At 37.2% G+C, this 16,085-nt stretch overlaps 1 protein-coding gene across 2 annotated transcripts in view; it reads left to right on the plus strand.

The window, feature by feature from the left end:
* Positions 1 to 715: 715 nt before the first annotated feature.
* Positions 716 to 16,085, plus strand: part of igsf21a (immunoglobin superfamily, member 21a) — a 192,958-nt gene continuing 177,588 nt past the window's right edge. Inside the window, exons 1-2 of one of the 2 annotated variants that reach the window (XM_085457377.1) lie at positions 716 to 829; positions 919 to 1,112. In XM_085457377.1, coding sequence (XP_085313503.1) covers positions 974 to 1,112 — 139 coding nt within the window. In that variant the 5' untranslated portion in view covers positions 716 to 829; positions 919 to 973. Of the gene's footprint in view, positions 1,113 to 16,085 lie in introns of both variants that reach the window. The other variant, XM_085457379.1, reaches the window with a different exon arrangement.

A 16,085-nucleotide genomic window follows, 5' to 3' on the forward strand; every position in this document is an offset into this window, starting at 1 on the left:
GATATGCTTTTTGATGTCGGTAATGTCAAAGTATTAAAAAAAAAATAGCACAGGAACTGCTGCTTGCATGACAGATGTTCCCTAATGATACAAATGATTGCAGACAATTTGAGAGAGAACGGCAACTTTTACCAGTCAGGCCAGTTCAATAAAACAGGCACTTATTAAACTCAAATACATCTTTGTGGATTTGCTCCAGCAAAATACTCTTAATATGTACACTTATTATCTTCTCCAGTAAGTGGGATTTTGAGCACTAATCGTGAGCACCCACATAGTAAGAGTGTATGACAATAACAAGATTTAATACATCATGTAATGGTCCTTTCACTTGATTAACGGTTTACTTTTTGATGCATAACACTGGGTAGAAAAGAAACATGTTTTCCTGATAATTAACTCATCAACTAGATGACTAGGAAGTGCATTTATACGTAACCTATGCATATTCTTGTACGCTATATACTATACGGAGCACAAGGATCTCTACAAATGTTTTTTTTTTTTATAAAAAGAAAAATCCAACGGAAGTAAATCGGCTTAATGGGCAGAATTAGAGGGGTCTGAATCCAGGGTAGGATTAAGGAAAATTGTGTGAAATAAAAGAGCGAGTGATCAGGAATGACTGTGCGTCTGTCTGGAGGGGGAGGGCGGGAGGAGAGAGAGGGAGAGAGAGAGAGAGAGAGAGAGAGAGAGAGAGAGAGACATTTTCATCCAAACCGCTCCGTTTTTTCCACAGCCTATCTCTTCTGCGCGGCTAAGCGCAGCTCCCTATTGTTTAAACTGTGAGGGGGGGAAAAACATTCCGCTTGTTCTATAAGCGCACCCAGTGAGTCATTTTTTTTTTTGATGTGATGCTCGTTTATGACTGCTCTGAATGCTGCATTCATTTTCAACTTCTCCGAATTCTCCACTTAGACTTGAGCTGCATCATGAATAGTTTGGGGGCACCTTTGAATCGCATACCTCTGGAATGGTGGGGATTACACAGCCGAAACCTGGAGGGCATGTAAACGCAGATGGAGTTTGGGATTTATTGCAAAATAAGGGAAAGATGACCGTCTTCTCATTGTACTTGCTTTTGTGCGCAGATCTACTGGATTTAGCCGTCGGTAAGTGTGACCCTTTCATGCCATTTTCACGCAGTGGGAACCTCTCACAGCTTTCCGATCTATGCGTGGGGTCTAACAATATCCGAACTGTCAGTGAGTTGAGGCATTCGTTATGTGACAGCGAATCAGGACTACTAACTGACCATTAACAGGACAGCCGGGTGGAGGCGATCGGTACCATTCTCGCCACATGCCAACTTTCACCCTACTGACTAACCAAGTCGTGGAAGAGTGAAACCAACGAATAATGGTCGGATTCAGTTCAGGCTGCAAGATGTGCGGTGTGCGTGTCTATGTACTAAATGGAAACGGAAGAAGAACGGTAGCAGTAGGCCTAGTTATGTAGTTAGTCTTAATTCATCTGCATCGACTATCACGACCAGCTTGCATGACAGCACCTACTTCTGAGTACCGCACAAGTATAGCTCCAATGCTGAAGCGCACTCCAAGGCGTTTGTTGATCGTGGGTTTTGCACACCAGATAGCGCCTGAGCTCAACAGATATTAAAGTTGATGCGCTGAAAAACATTGAAGTGCGTCTTTTAATGCAGATTTCCGCCTTCAGCGCGGTCTGCACGGCACAGCGGTGGCATCATTGTCGCGTGTTTTTATCCTCCGTTGATGTGTTTCGATGTTGGGGGATGAGAACACAGCACTGATGATATTTTACGCGAATCCTGAATGTTAACCAATATATATAAGCTATGTTTTACAGAATGCTAAAGCTGTGAGCAATAGGATTGTCTTTTTAGGGCAGAGAGTGGAGTGGTGATGGGACTAGGATGTTGCACTGGAATTTAGGAAAAACACATTCAAATATGTGCTGCAGATAAGAATCTGCCCTGACATTTAAACATGTCCCTTTATTGTTTTGATATTGCTTGTCACACCTATGGACCCAGTGGCATTTGTCAAAGGCTTTTTTGCCTTCTGCATGGATATTTATCATGGAGAGCTTGCACTAAAAAACAGAACTATAAGCACTCTTTTTTTTCCTTACTGAAGAAGCAAAGTATAACCCTGCTCATTCGGCTGGAGTTATAGGCTCAGAGTCAGTGCTAGCACGGTGGTGTTTGAAGGGCTTCAGAGGAGAGTTCACCCTTGGCTACAACATCACAGCAGCAGCATGCTGTACAAACCAAGATGTTAACCTTTCTTGCATAGCTGAGGATTTTGTTATTTTAAAGTGTTCTGACCTTTGCAGACGTATAGGAAATCATTATGAGCCATTTGGGCTTAACATATTCTTAGATGTTTAAAAGCCTCAGGTGTTTGCTCAGATGAGGGTGAACTGCACAAAGGTTCTGCGCTGCAAGTAGGGTACTTCAGGAATGGAATCATACTTATTTGAAATGGGTTTTTCTTTTGGGGTTTTATTATATCGCTTAGGAGAAATGTTACATGAAGGTGTTAATATTGTTAACCGTGTCAACAGCAAAAGGCAGAATTTAATTTTAATAAATAGCAAGAATATGGTTGTACTGACTTATGGTCATGCTGGTTTTCTGGTTTTTATTTGTATTGTTGAAACTAAATTGATTGACACTGACACACACACACACACACACACACACACACGCTTACACACACACACGCTTACACACACACACACACACACACACACACACACACACACACACACACCTCTCTCTGTCTCTTTCTCTATTTATATACATTTTTCACTGATATTTAGTCAAAAAGTGCTGTAAAACAAAGTCAGTTAATAGTATTTCAAAACAAAGTTAAAATGTAGAATTAAGTTAAACAAGAATAAAATAAAATAGACAGTGAAAAAATCAGACAATAAGAATCTCAATAGAAAGCCTGGTTAAACAAAAAACACACAAACAAACAAAACAAAATGTTTTTTCTATTCTAAGTGCTTTTTTTTTTAAAGATGACAGAGAGACAACTAAACAAGGTTGGAATGGGAAGCAAAGTGTAATTGTCACAGATTGAAAGGCTCTGTCCTCTCCAATCTTCTGTCTCATATGACTAACAAATAAAAACAGTATTGGTCATTTAGTCCATGCACCACTCCTGTCTGTTACACGTGTTTCAGAGTCTGCTACAGTTCTACTACACCTAGCTTGCACCTACAAGCTAACCTTAGTAAAATTTAATAGTTCAAGCATTTGTTTTTTTGTTTGTTTGTTTTTAACCATGTTGCAAATTCACGGTATGAAGAGCAGGCTACATAGTCTATGTCTGGATTCTTATTTTTGAAGAGTTACTTTGTAATGCATATTTTATGCCGCCATAGAGCTACGGAATAGAGTGCACTGTGTGAAGTGTGATATCCCAGCATACATTGTTTTATCACATATGCTGCTGTATTGCATAACACATTTTTCCTTGTGTTATGAACTATGGCCTTAAAGCAAGGCTACCCTGGCTGTCAAGGCTAACAAACAACAATTAGACTATTGTCAATAGCTAATAATAGTTTGCTGCTACCATCCCAAGGATTGTTTTTTTTTTAAAAGTCAGATATAAAACTTTGCTAAGCAAAGAGAACCAATTACTTTATGTATAAAAAAAGTACCTTTTCAACCTCAGAACTTTATAAGATGCTACCTGCCTTGATCTATACCCTCTCCAATGAGAAAGGATTTTCAATAGTATCTTGAAATCTGTCCAGAAAATCATTAGCATATTCCTTGAAATGGGAATTTGCCCCGAGGTGTTCAAAACCACTGTTGTGAAATTTCTGTTGAAGAAGCCAAATCTAGACTTTGGAATCCTAAATGATTACAGGCCGATGCCAAAAATTCTATTACTGAGAAATATATTATAAAAACCTATTTCTAGCAGATTTCTACATTAGAAAGAAAAAAGTTCAATCAGGTTTCAGAGCTAATTGTAGCACAGTGACTGCACTCATAAAGACTTTCAGTAACCTGAGGCATAGTGCTAGAAAGGGCTTGGTTAAGGTTCTCTTAGATTTAAGTGCAACATTTGACACAGGGGATGTGTGTGCATTTGTCTGACTGAACAAACTTTTCTGCTCAGCCACTTCACTACAAGGTTACAATCTGTGCATGTGTCCTCAAAGTGGACTAGAAAAACTGTATAATAAGATAACCTATGCCTCTGTGGTGTCTACAGCTGTCCATATGTGTGTCTGCAAGAGAGTATAATCCTAGCCTTAAGCTCCCTCATTGACTGCCTGTCGGCAATAAATAAATGGATGAGTAATAACTTTCTGAAACTAAATGAGTACAGGAGAGAAATTCTATAAGTAGGCCCAAAAGCCAAAACGATGCAATATCTCAAAAAACTATTTTAGACTCTGTCCTAGGTTTTTCGCCCTGTATAAGTAAAATATGTGGTATTTGTACAGCTGCGAAAAATGATCAAAGTGTGTGCATTCCAGACTAAGCAAGATATTGAAATTCAAAATCATGCTTTCATCAATGAAATGAATTTTTGACTAGTCTTTCTTAAAAGTCCACTGAAAAAAAAGTAACTCATTGAGGATTCTATGGTTAGACTTTAAATGATAAAAAAAGGAAAGAAGAGTGAACCCGTATTCTACTCTTCCCAACATTGTAAAACCAGCCTACCTCAAAGATGCATGATGTCCTTTTACAAGCTAGTAGATCCCGTAGCTTTCAAGCTACCCAAAATCCAACAAAATAAGACTGGAGACATAATTTTTCATTTATGTCTGGAAACTGTGGCATTGCCTCTCCAAAGATATAAGAGAGCTGGGCTCTGCTTTAATCCTTAAAAACACTTAAACTATCCTACTCTTGGATCCAGTTAAAGTATCCAAGAGATACTTCTTTCTTTACGATTTTTTCTTCTTTAATATAATTCACATTTACTGTTTCTATTAGTGTTTATTTTATTACTTATTCTGTTAATTTGTTTAGATATTTCCTTCTTATTAGTCTTGAGGCACTTTTCATGGACAAAAAAATGATTTGTTGATTATGTTGAATGAATGGCATCTTCTGTACCGAGAAAACGTTTGCATCAAGAAAAATGTACTTCTCACAGGCCACATTTCCAATGATTCCAATAATACTCGCAGAATCTACTCCACTTCATAAGCAGCAGAAATCTTCTTCCCTTTCTTCAAAGTTGAGGTTGTAGCAAAACTAAAAGCTGCCTCAGTGGTTTACTGTAGCAACAAAATAATTCCCCCTGCCTGTTGTGGGGCTGCTGTGCCAAGTTTGGAGGTATCCTTGATCAAATTTGAAGTACAGCTGTTGTCATTCCTGTCCTTTTCATCTACAAAAGCCTTCAAAATGATGAAAATACTTTCACCACAGAAAAAATTCTACTACTCTACTGTTTTTGTTTGTTTGTTTGTTTGTTTTTTTTCCTAAGCTACCTAGATGTAATCAGACTTTGAGTAAGTTACACTTCATGGAGTAGATAGAACGGATTACACTGGGAATTTCCTATTTTGTTTTGTGACAGCTAAAGAAACAGCAAAGAGAGGCAAAATTTTAACAGTAACATGTTGCTTTTTTTTAAAAAGTAATTTAAAAATTGATTAGTTTGCTTGAATTGCAGACCTAGCATGTTAGGTAAGTCATTATAATAAAAATCTGGCAGTCTCATAAATAATATAAATCTGTTTGTTTCTTGTTAACATGTAACTAAAATCGTACTCGTTAGAGTACTAAGTATAACAAAGCTAAAGCATGTCAGTGAGTTTCATTTTGAGGTGTTAACATCACTGCTCTTAGCGCTAGCATGTTTGCTTGCTTGTGTCCTTCAACTCCAAAGTGTTGCCAAAAAGCTGTTTTATTTTTCTGGTCTTGGTGGTACTGACTTTTTCATCTTTCTAAAACCTGAGCAAGAAGCAATCATGGTGCAGAAGAGTGAGTGAATTACTGACAGGAAGTCTGGCTCTTAGTGCTCTGTGATGCATAAGCATACTGTATGTATCTACATGTTTTTCTGTTGTGTCTCATGTAGTAAAGGTACAAAAATGTTCCCAATTCTTTGTTTTATTTTCAGTGGAAAAACACAACATTAAAGAACCAGGTGTTAGCCAGTTTGTTATAACATTGTTAAACTATATAACTACAGGGTTTAACCATTCAGAAACCTGATAGTCGAGACCAGCTGTTTCTGAGATGAACATTGGTCAACTTTTGTGTGTGTATTTTATTCATTTATTTATTTTGCCCTTAAGCTACTGACCTCACCTATGACACCATCTAAAAATGAAAGAACTTTCAAATAGGTTGGTACAACATGGTATTACTGTCTGTATTACAATGCCATTTAGGAAAGAACAAAATACTTCACAGAGCCTCAGAAATTTCATTCAGAGATTAAGAACTAGAGATAACAGTGTTCAAAACTGAAAGTATATCAAACTGCAGCCTTTTGAAGTTTTTTTTCCAGACAAAAAGAGTTGGCTTAGTATTCATTTCTGACCTAGACCATTTCCTAATAGAAATTAGATCGTCTCTAATGCTTTAACACATTCCTGTTTTAACTTTTTAGATCAAACTAAGGATGAAGTTTCTTACTAAACAAATCATAAATATCATTTTAATCCATACTGATGTGAGGGCTTTTTTGAAAGCTACATCTTGCGCAGTCTCACAGTTTATGACATTTTTCTGTCCGATGAATTTTACGTCTTCCTTCTGAGTTTTATATAGACTGTTAGAAGTGTATAAAAGAAACATTTGATATGTGCATTACTTGTGTGCCCTTGGCTGAATACAGATTTGTTGTAAAATGTTTTAGGCTGATGTCTGAACAGCTGCTTTTAGGTTCACAGGTTTTCCTGTAAAGTACTAGATGTTCTGATTTTATGTAGATCCAGAAATGGGGCAGGCAGGCTCAAGTGATTTGTTACCAGAAGACTCAGTCGGGAAAATTACAAGGATAAAAGAGCAGAATAATTGATGTTCATGTGTTACGGGTCAAAGGGATTCGGTGTAATATCAAAAATAGGTTAAAACAGCACTATCAAACATACTGATTCAGTTGATAGAGTCGCTGTCAATGAAAATAAAGAAACTCAGTCAATATAAAATTGTGTCAGTACAGCAGGCTGTGAAGTGGCAATTATGACATGACCTGTAGGCTATGTTTTAAAATCTGAGGGAAGGTCATCAGTTTTTGATGTAATTTCTTTAAAAACGGCTTCTTTTAAAGCCTTCTGTTAAAGCACCAAGGAGAATGTGTTGTCTCAGACCACAGTGGTGAAGGCTGGTTTGCAGATTGTGTATCATAGCAGTGTTAACAGATTTAACAAGCACTGGATCTCAGATAGGTTTCCGGCGCACTGTGACTGCCTGCTACTGATGGCTGGTCTTGACTCACAGGAAGTGAAGAGAGATTTGGCCTGGAAAATGGGTTGTTGTCATGCAACTATCTGACAATCACCAAGCTTTCCATCACACTGCAGCTCTCAGCAGTTATATAAAATGATTATGCCCAGATTAGAAGCCATTTTCATTGTTTCATTTCATTTGCTATTGTTTGCTTGACTAGTCAGTGTGACTGTGTAAATCATTTTATATACACTATATATACTGCTAATAGTGTATGGGCCTTTTAGCAGATACACTTAAACCAGATTGCTGTGGAAATACAAAATAGCCCATTTGATTCTATTGCTGTAAAGTAGCAGCTTGAAGAAAAAAATATGAGTGCATGTCATTTTGACCCAATAGCATGCAGCTTTATCTGGTTTGACTCCCTTAGTGAGCTCATGCTGAACATACTTACTGAAGTACTTCAATTACTGAAGTACTTCAATGAGCAATTTAATCAAAAGGTGGCAGATTCCATCTAATAACTGTACTGAAAAAAAAAAATCTAAACTTTGGAACCTATGAACACAAATGCCATGTGTAAAACTAATAGTAACAAGAACAAAATGCATATTTTGTAGGAAACTTGAGTTTTTATTTCACTACCTTCTGTCTCTAATTGGTGAGTTCAATCAATTACAAAAATGGAAAATGTATTAAATATTTCAGTTCAGTTAAAGTCTGTTTTATTAATATAGTGCCAGTTCACCTTAACATTCATTTCAGGGCTGTTTACTTTGTAAGCACAATGCTTAACAATTGTTTAGAGAGAAGTCCAACAATTCCCTTTGAGCACTTGGCAACAGCAGTTAGGAAAAAAAAACAACCCTTTCAACAGGAAGAAACCTCAGACAAAGCTAGGCTCGGGGAAGGTGGCCATCTGCCTCCATCGGTTGGGGTGGGGGGAAGGTGAAAAGAGAAAAGAGGAGCGCAGATAAACAACAAACAACGTCAATGCAGTAATAACCATTCAGCAGGTGTATCAGGTCAGTAACCACAGAAAAACATATGGCACCGGAGAAATATAGAAAAAGTAGACATATAAGAGCACAGAGACGGAAAAATATATAATCACAGCATGCACTATAAAATTATAACAGAGGGAATGTGCTAAGTGCGCCATTTAAGGTTGTCTGGGCATATAGCAGCATAACTAAGGGATTGTTCGGGTTAAGTTGAGCTGTACCTAACTATAACTTAATCAACTATAAACTTTATTTTGAATTTATATCTGTAAAGGAAGACCTGTTTTTTTTGCCTTCCACCTCAGCATTGGGTATCTTTTGTCTCATGAAATTTCAAAAGCTCTGTTCCTAAAATTTATGATGAAATATCCATGCACTGAAAGTAAGAAATCCAAAATCTGCACACAGCAAGATATGATTATCTAAAGTAACTCCTGCATTGTTTTCTGACACTGCTTTTCAGATTTTCAGACATAACTGTAAAACTCTTAGAGCACACAGAATTCCCACATTGTTGTGTTGATAAAAGTCTGAGAACAATGTGCTATTTCACAGATGGACTCTGCAAACTTTTGCTTTTATCTAACAAGGCTCAAACACTTATATGCTTCAAGTTTTCCAGCAGCATGGCTGAAGAGGTTTACCAGTTTCCTATGACGCTTGCATTTGCTTTTCACACTGAAGTGCAGGTGTTTTTGAAAAAAAAAAAAATGCTGGCCTTGAGTTTTTTTCAAAGAAATCTATGCCAATATCACAATTCCCTAGAATGGCTGAAACAGTGGCACGAGAGTAAGAACAACACATTTTGAGAATTAGCATACACACCAGCTATCTGCTTTTGGGGTGAAACCAAAATCATCTGTCTGACATTTTGGACAAGCTAAAGTGTGGTTTTTGCAGTAGTCCAGTCACTGAGAAGCCATTACCATATTTTATTTACAGCTAGCATCTTAGCTATGGGGTCTGCATCCAAGATGACTTGTTGCCTAGTAGCCTCGGGCCCTAGGAGTGGACCACAGTTTTTATGAATGTCTACTGCAATTCAAATAATGCAACAGAATCTGCAACCATCATGACAAATTTGTCCTCCCCCACTACCACCATGACAGCCTCTGGCGTGGAAAGTGGTAAGAGGCAGAATCGAGGAAAAATGAACCTTCCTTTGCCTGTATAGCTGAAATACGTTTGTGTTTTCAAGCAGTGATGTTAAAATGATCAAATGAAAATGGCTCTGATTAGTGGAGACAAGTAAAGGCTTGGGGCAAGAAGTTCAAAGAGCACAGTAACTTTCTTTACTACCCTTGTGGACCTTCATACACAGATGTAGGCTGGCTTGCTGATGTCTTTGGCTTGTGTGGGAGTTTGAAGTAACTCGGATTCCCTCAGCAGCTGGTGGTTTGCAGAGATAGAGAAAATACAGAAGCAAAGTGTCTGTATTTTCTCCCAATGTTCTCCCAATGATCTCCCAAATGGTTACATAGAAAGGGAGTATATCGTTCCTGTTCATGATCTTTAGTAAGCAGTAAAGTTTTGTCAAATAGTATAATATGTCCTTTTACCAGAACTTTTAAAAATCCCATTTTATTACAGAAACTTGTGTTTCTCAATTTAGCAGCCAGCATAACGAGGGATTTCTTGGCAAGCTTTATCAGCACTTTTACAATATTCTCCTCCCACCGTTTCCTACATGCTAATATGGATTATGTGGTTTTGCTTATCGTGTTCAAACATAGGTGCTGAGTAATATCAATTGGTCCGTCACTGTGTCCCAACATCAGTCTATTTATTTAGGGCTGTGAAACTGAATTGTATATGATACATGAAACATATCAGCATCCAAAGTTTATTGCAAGACAGCTGAAATGTACACTGCTGCGCACAGTCTTTTGTATACAAACATTCTGTTTCTTTCTGCTAGTGATCTGACACAAATGGAATTATTCAAAGTCATGGTGACCTCAAAATCTAAGCTTGCGTTTTTGTTACAGTATGTACAGTATATCAAGATTATCTTAAGAAGAAACAGTTGTATTGCATTAGCAATAAATTATATTGACTCAAAGATAAAATGCAATATAGAGGAAAATTAACATTAAAGTATATTGTGAGAAACATTTTACTTACTAAATTGGCTCAAATATACATGACAGTGCTTTAACCTAAAAGGAAAAAGCCCTTTTTATGCTTTCATATACACACATTGTGTAGTAACTGTAAATATTCTAAATCACTGCTTTGCTTTCCCAGTTTGATTCTTCTGGGGTTTTTTTTAAAAAAAAATGTTTGCAGCTATTCAAAGCCATCTTCAAGCCAGTGAATACAACATTGCAGAGGTTTCATGAAAAGTTCAGATTAGGCATGGAAAAAGGAAGAGATGGCAGAGGAGGGGGGAAAAACAGCTCTAATCGACGCACTGACGTCACTCTGGAGCTGTGCAGATGGGAGTAAAGAAGGATTGTGTGGGCTATGAATCTTGTGCATATTGACTTCCTCCATATAAGCCACCAAAATAAAAAAATAAAAAAATCATAAAGACATCAATCTGCACTCACAGGAGTAGGTATTAGTGAAGTTTCACAGACAGTCAGAATATGATAGGACAAGGCTGTGTTCAGCCTGTAACATCTGTCATTTCTGATAACATTTATCAGCAAACCTTTGATCTGCTGTAGAACTTGTCATGCAAGTTCAGAGAATTAATCTTCTGAATATGCGACATGAATTATACAATAATAGAAATTGTGGGTGCATATGGATTATAACTTGCTTTAAATATAATTATTTTACTTCAGTTTTTTTCTCTAAAGATTATGGTTAAAATTGCAAGGAAGCTTTATCTTTTAGGATGCTTACATGCAACTTTGGCGCTCGCTTCTGAATTTTTATATAAAGGAGGACTTGTAATGATTAAATCTATTCTTTCCCAATAAAACTGCCAGCATTAATTTCACATATGCCTGGTACCAGGTGACTCTGGTATAAAAAAAATTATTTGGAAAGTGGAAATAATAATGTGAGGGAGCTTGTGTAATGACTCATCACTGTTAGTTTCTTGTACTGCTGTTCTTCCTGGAGGAAATAATATGTAAAAAGAAAGTACACGTGTGAGGTCTTGGTGTGAGTCTATCCTTTTCTGACTGTGATCTCTTAAGGCAGGCAAGCAAGATGTTCCAGTCTGTTCAAATTATAAATGCTTGTGCTTAATCTTTATATGGTAATCTTCCTATTGTATTGTTTTACTGTCATAACAACTTGTGGATTACTCATCTATTCTTGTGTTGTTATAAACACGTTTTATCAACAGGGAAGTTGCCCTCTGGTGGACAAAATATAGAACATCAACACTCATTACATGGTTGACTGGTGTTTCTCTGATTTTAATTTATCGCCCATCATAAATGCCGATACAGATACATCAGCAAATAGATAACATTGACCAATATTTTGGAAATGTGAAGCAAGAAAGTCTTTAGTGTGGCTGTTGGCAAAGAAATAAAATCTTGGATTATCACCTAATGTTTCACAGTTTGGCGTAGTGGTACCAAAAAAGAGAGACTCAAGAAAAAAAGGTCTTTCTGCACATGTACAACAGGACTCCATTCTGTAGTATGGACTCAAATACTTCAGTTAGATACCTACTTGACATTGCAGAGGTACACATAAGGTATCCCAAAGTTTCAATGCCTCGATAAAGAGCCTTGAGCAATATTAGCTGCAAAGTAGAAAGTTGGATGGACAGTATTATATGTTCCATTTCGAAGATTTTTGTGCTTTGTTTTCATTTATTTTGTTGTTTGCTATTCACTTTTACACTATTTTTTTTTTTTTTTTTTTAGGAAAGAAAGCACTTTATTGGATTTAGGAAAAGCTTCTGGCTGGCAAATATTTTTGTAGATATGGTCAATGTCTGATTGCAGTCTGTCTACTGTTTTTATTGTATCACTTTTGTATATTTTACGCCAAACAGAAGTTTGCAGGCAGTGTCAAAGCTCACAAATTGTAATTACATTTAATTAAAAGTCATCTGTTTTTTTAACTAAAACAAGTGAGCCAGAGATGAATAGTAACTGCTAATTGGTATGCTTTCAAATGATACTGCCTAAGGGAGGTGCGTATAATGTAAATAGAATTTATTCTAGGACGAAACCTTGTGGCACTCCATAATTAACCTTAGTGTGTGAAGAGGACTCCCCATTTACATGAACAAATTTGAGTATGTTAGGTAGATATGATCCAAAATACTGCAGTGCAGCTCCAGCGCGTGCTCTAACCTCTGTAATAAAATATTATGGTCAATAGTATATCGAGCGCTAGCAAGACAAGCACAGGGTTGCTCTTGCTATTGATACCATTACACCAATTCGTCACAGTATTGTGTTGGTCCTTCTTTTGCTGTCCAAACATGACTGACACATTGAGCAATGGACTCTACTAAACTCTTAAGGTGTGCTGTGATATCTGCCACCAAGATGTTAGCAACAGATCCTTTAAGTCCTTTAGGTTTAGAGGTGGGCCCTCCATGGATTGAATGTGTTTGTCCAGCACATCGCATAGATGCTCAGTTGGACTGAGATCTGGGGATTTTGGAGGCTAAGTCAACACCTCAAACTCGCTGTGCTCCTGATACCATTCTTGAATCATTTTTGTTTTGTGGCAGGGCGCATTATTTGGGGCACATCATTAAGAGGTCACAGGCAGCCACAGTGACTACTATTTTTATGACAAGATGTGCATGATCTGCAATAGTGCTTGGGTAGATGGTACACGTCAAAGTACCTTCTGCATGGATGCTGGAATCCCAATTTCTCAGCAGAACATTTCCCCAAACATCACACAGACCAGGGAATCTTCTTTCATTGCTCCATGGCCCAATGCCATGCTCATTGTTGGTACTTTCGGTATATTGCTGGTTTATCACTGTTTGCTCAGTGGCTGAAACAGTGGCACTTTTGATAGGTACTGACCGCTGCAGATTGAGAACACCCAATAAAAGTTACAGTTTTGGAGATACTCTACCCTAGTTCTCTAGCCATCACAATTTGGCCCTTGTCAAGCTCAAATGTTGACAATTGCCCATTTTCCCTGCTTTTAACATATCAACTCTTTCAAAATATTCACTTCCTCTCTTATATATCCCACCCACTAACAGGTGCCATGATGAAGAGATAATTAGTGTTATTCACTTCACCTGTCAGTGATCATAATGTTGTGCCAGATTGGTGCATTTTTACAGTCACAGATGATGTGTTGTTAACAGCATGAGCACTCTTACTATGAACCTTCTTACAATGACACTGTCAAATTCCTATTGCGTATATTGTTTGTTGTTTCTAAAAATGCACTCTTTATCTACATTCAGTGTCTAATACAAATCATCTCGTTGTTGCTAAAAGACAAATGTCTAAAAGGGAATTATGCTGTTGTTTGTTTTTATCTTGTGGATTACAAAAAAAACAAAAAATGAAACATGTAGTCAAACTGTAATGAAAGTGATGACTATCAGGTGGGAATAGGGAAAAGGAAACCCTGTGCAAAATCATTTTGCTCTGATGCGACAGCGTGAAGTTAGCCCTCGGCCATGGATAAAGTTTGTGCCGAAACACCCCCAGTGGATTGTGATTAATCAATCTTAGAGAGCGGTATGGGGAAGTGATGGTAAGAGGGAAAAGGAGTAGGTGGAAAAGTGCCTGTGGGGGTTGTGCACTTTTAAGTGGGAAATAAGTAGATCAGCAGACAAAAAAACCTCTTCATGAGGTTTCATCATGAGTCTGAATTAACTGTTGAATCAAAGATGCTGATGAAAAATTGAGATGTTCCATCTGCTCTCTGGGTTCTGCTGTCAAACCCACTTCTCCAGAGTACAAACAGTATCCTGTCACATAAAGGCGAAAAGGCCATAGAAGTCCCAACCATGTTTGAACCCCTCAAAAGTAGTGTGTACATAAAGATATAACATTAAATATAAATTGACAGCGTGACTGTTGTATTGTGTTAAAACAATGATTTTCATTCATTAATGAGTTGATTAACAGGAGTATAAATCCATCCCTTTTGAACCTAAAAAAAAGGGTCAAAGTTTACTGACTCAAACTGACACTTGAGGTTGGCTGAATGGAACAAAATACGCCACAGGAAATTGTTTGGGCTTACAGCTGTGTTATGCAAGACAGTTACTTATTATGTATGTATGGAGTTAATTGCATATTGGCAGATGCTTTACATTAAAGGATTTAGGTGTGATTGAAGAAATTATAGGGAAATTAGTGTACTAATAGTGTTGGTTACAGAAATTTGTAGCAATTCTGTTTTTGATCTAGTTTCTAACACTTCAAAGTAAAGATACGTTTACATTCATGACATTTAACTATTTATTCTGTCTAGCATGCATTAGTTTAGTACCTGTTTGGGAAAAATAGGAACAAAGTGGTATTGAATTCCTTTCCTGTCATTTCACCAGTCAGATTTTTCGTACCCAGTCAGCTGTTCAGATTCCTCATGTGGCTGCCTTTTCCAAGGGGAGTCGAATGTAAGAGAAAGCTCACATTAGTTCTCGTCACAGCTGACTGAACATTTGGATACATTCTGCTGCATACTGAGACCTTCATCATTGCAGAATAGCACAAGATAGAATATGGCAGGTTTAGGATGCAGTAATAAATTCAATAGAGTGTATTATCAGTTTTGTTTGCCAGTTTATCCAATCCATTTTTATTTGCAAACTCAACAAATATGTATGTCTACCTTCAATTTCTGTGCTGTAGAAGAACAAAAAGTGAGGAAAAACTCAAAGTACTTAAACCTGATTGAAATTCAGCGAATTGTCGTTGTTATCAGACATCTGATGCTACAAAAGCAAAACAGATGTCATGTAATTAAAAGTAACCCTGTGGTGCTTTTCTATTTTTAGGGCAGAGCTGTATATGACAGTTGCAGATCAAAATGACACCCCTCTGTTTTTGTGTGTTTTCTTTCCTTCTTTCTTTTTTATGTGAAAGCTAAGGTCATCACTTTAGATTTCTTCACTAATATCTTCATCATAGCACAGATAATATGAAATCATTGTCACTGTAGTATATAAGTTACTGTAGTTATGAGTTAGGCTGACTATTCACTCTTTTAATGTATTGTGTAATAGACATCTGTCACCCTCACCGTACTGCTAGTTTCCACTCTATCCACCCATCTTCCTGATGGGACAAATCCTAAAGTTATCAATATTCAGGATAATAGTCTCAGAGGAAGAGTAATATGAATGTGTCAGTAGGATTGGAGTATTCATAACTCCACTTCCTTATAATTCCATCCTAGGCTACACAGCACTGAATATTAATCCTATCATTTTAGCCCTACCTATGAGGAAACACATCAGATAACAAATGGATTAAATTGTACTGAATCAAGAACAGGTCTGTCTGAAACAAAAAATTTAGTATTTTGTTTATCTTGAAATACAAAGTTAAAAGAACCTGTGTTTGATAATGATACATTCATAAGTCATTAGGTCGATTGTTAATCTGAGTTTAAAAGACGAACCTTTGTTGCCTTTGTTGTTGCCTTGGAAAAATCACTTCCTGCAGTGCTACAAACACCTTATAGACAAATGACATTCAGTAGTGGAGAGTCAAAGGAAGCAACCTTGTGCTCTGCTAGTTATTAGACATCGCATACTGTACATGCTGACAAAATAGAAAAAGAACAATGAAAAACATAGA

The sequence above is a fragment of the Copadichromis virginalis genome, linkage group LG5, assembly GCF_057382275.1.
Source record: "Copadichromis virginalis isolate Kocher_CV1m ecotype Utaka linkage group LG5, C_Virginalis_male_GT1.1, whole genome shotgun sequence".
Classification (NCBI taxonomy): domain Eukaryota; kingdom Metazoa; phylum Chordata; class Actinopteri; order Cichliformes; family Cichlidae; genus Copadichromis; species Copadichromis virginalis.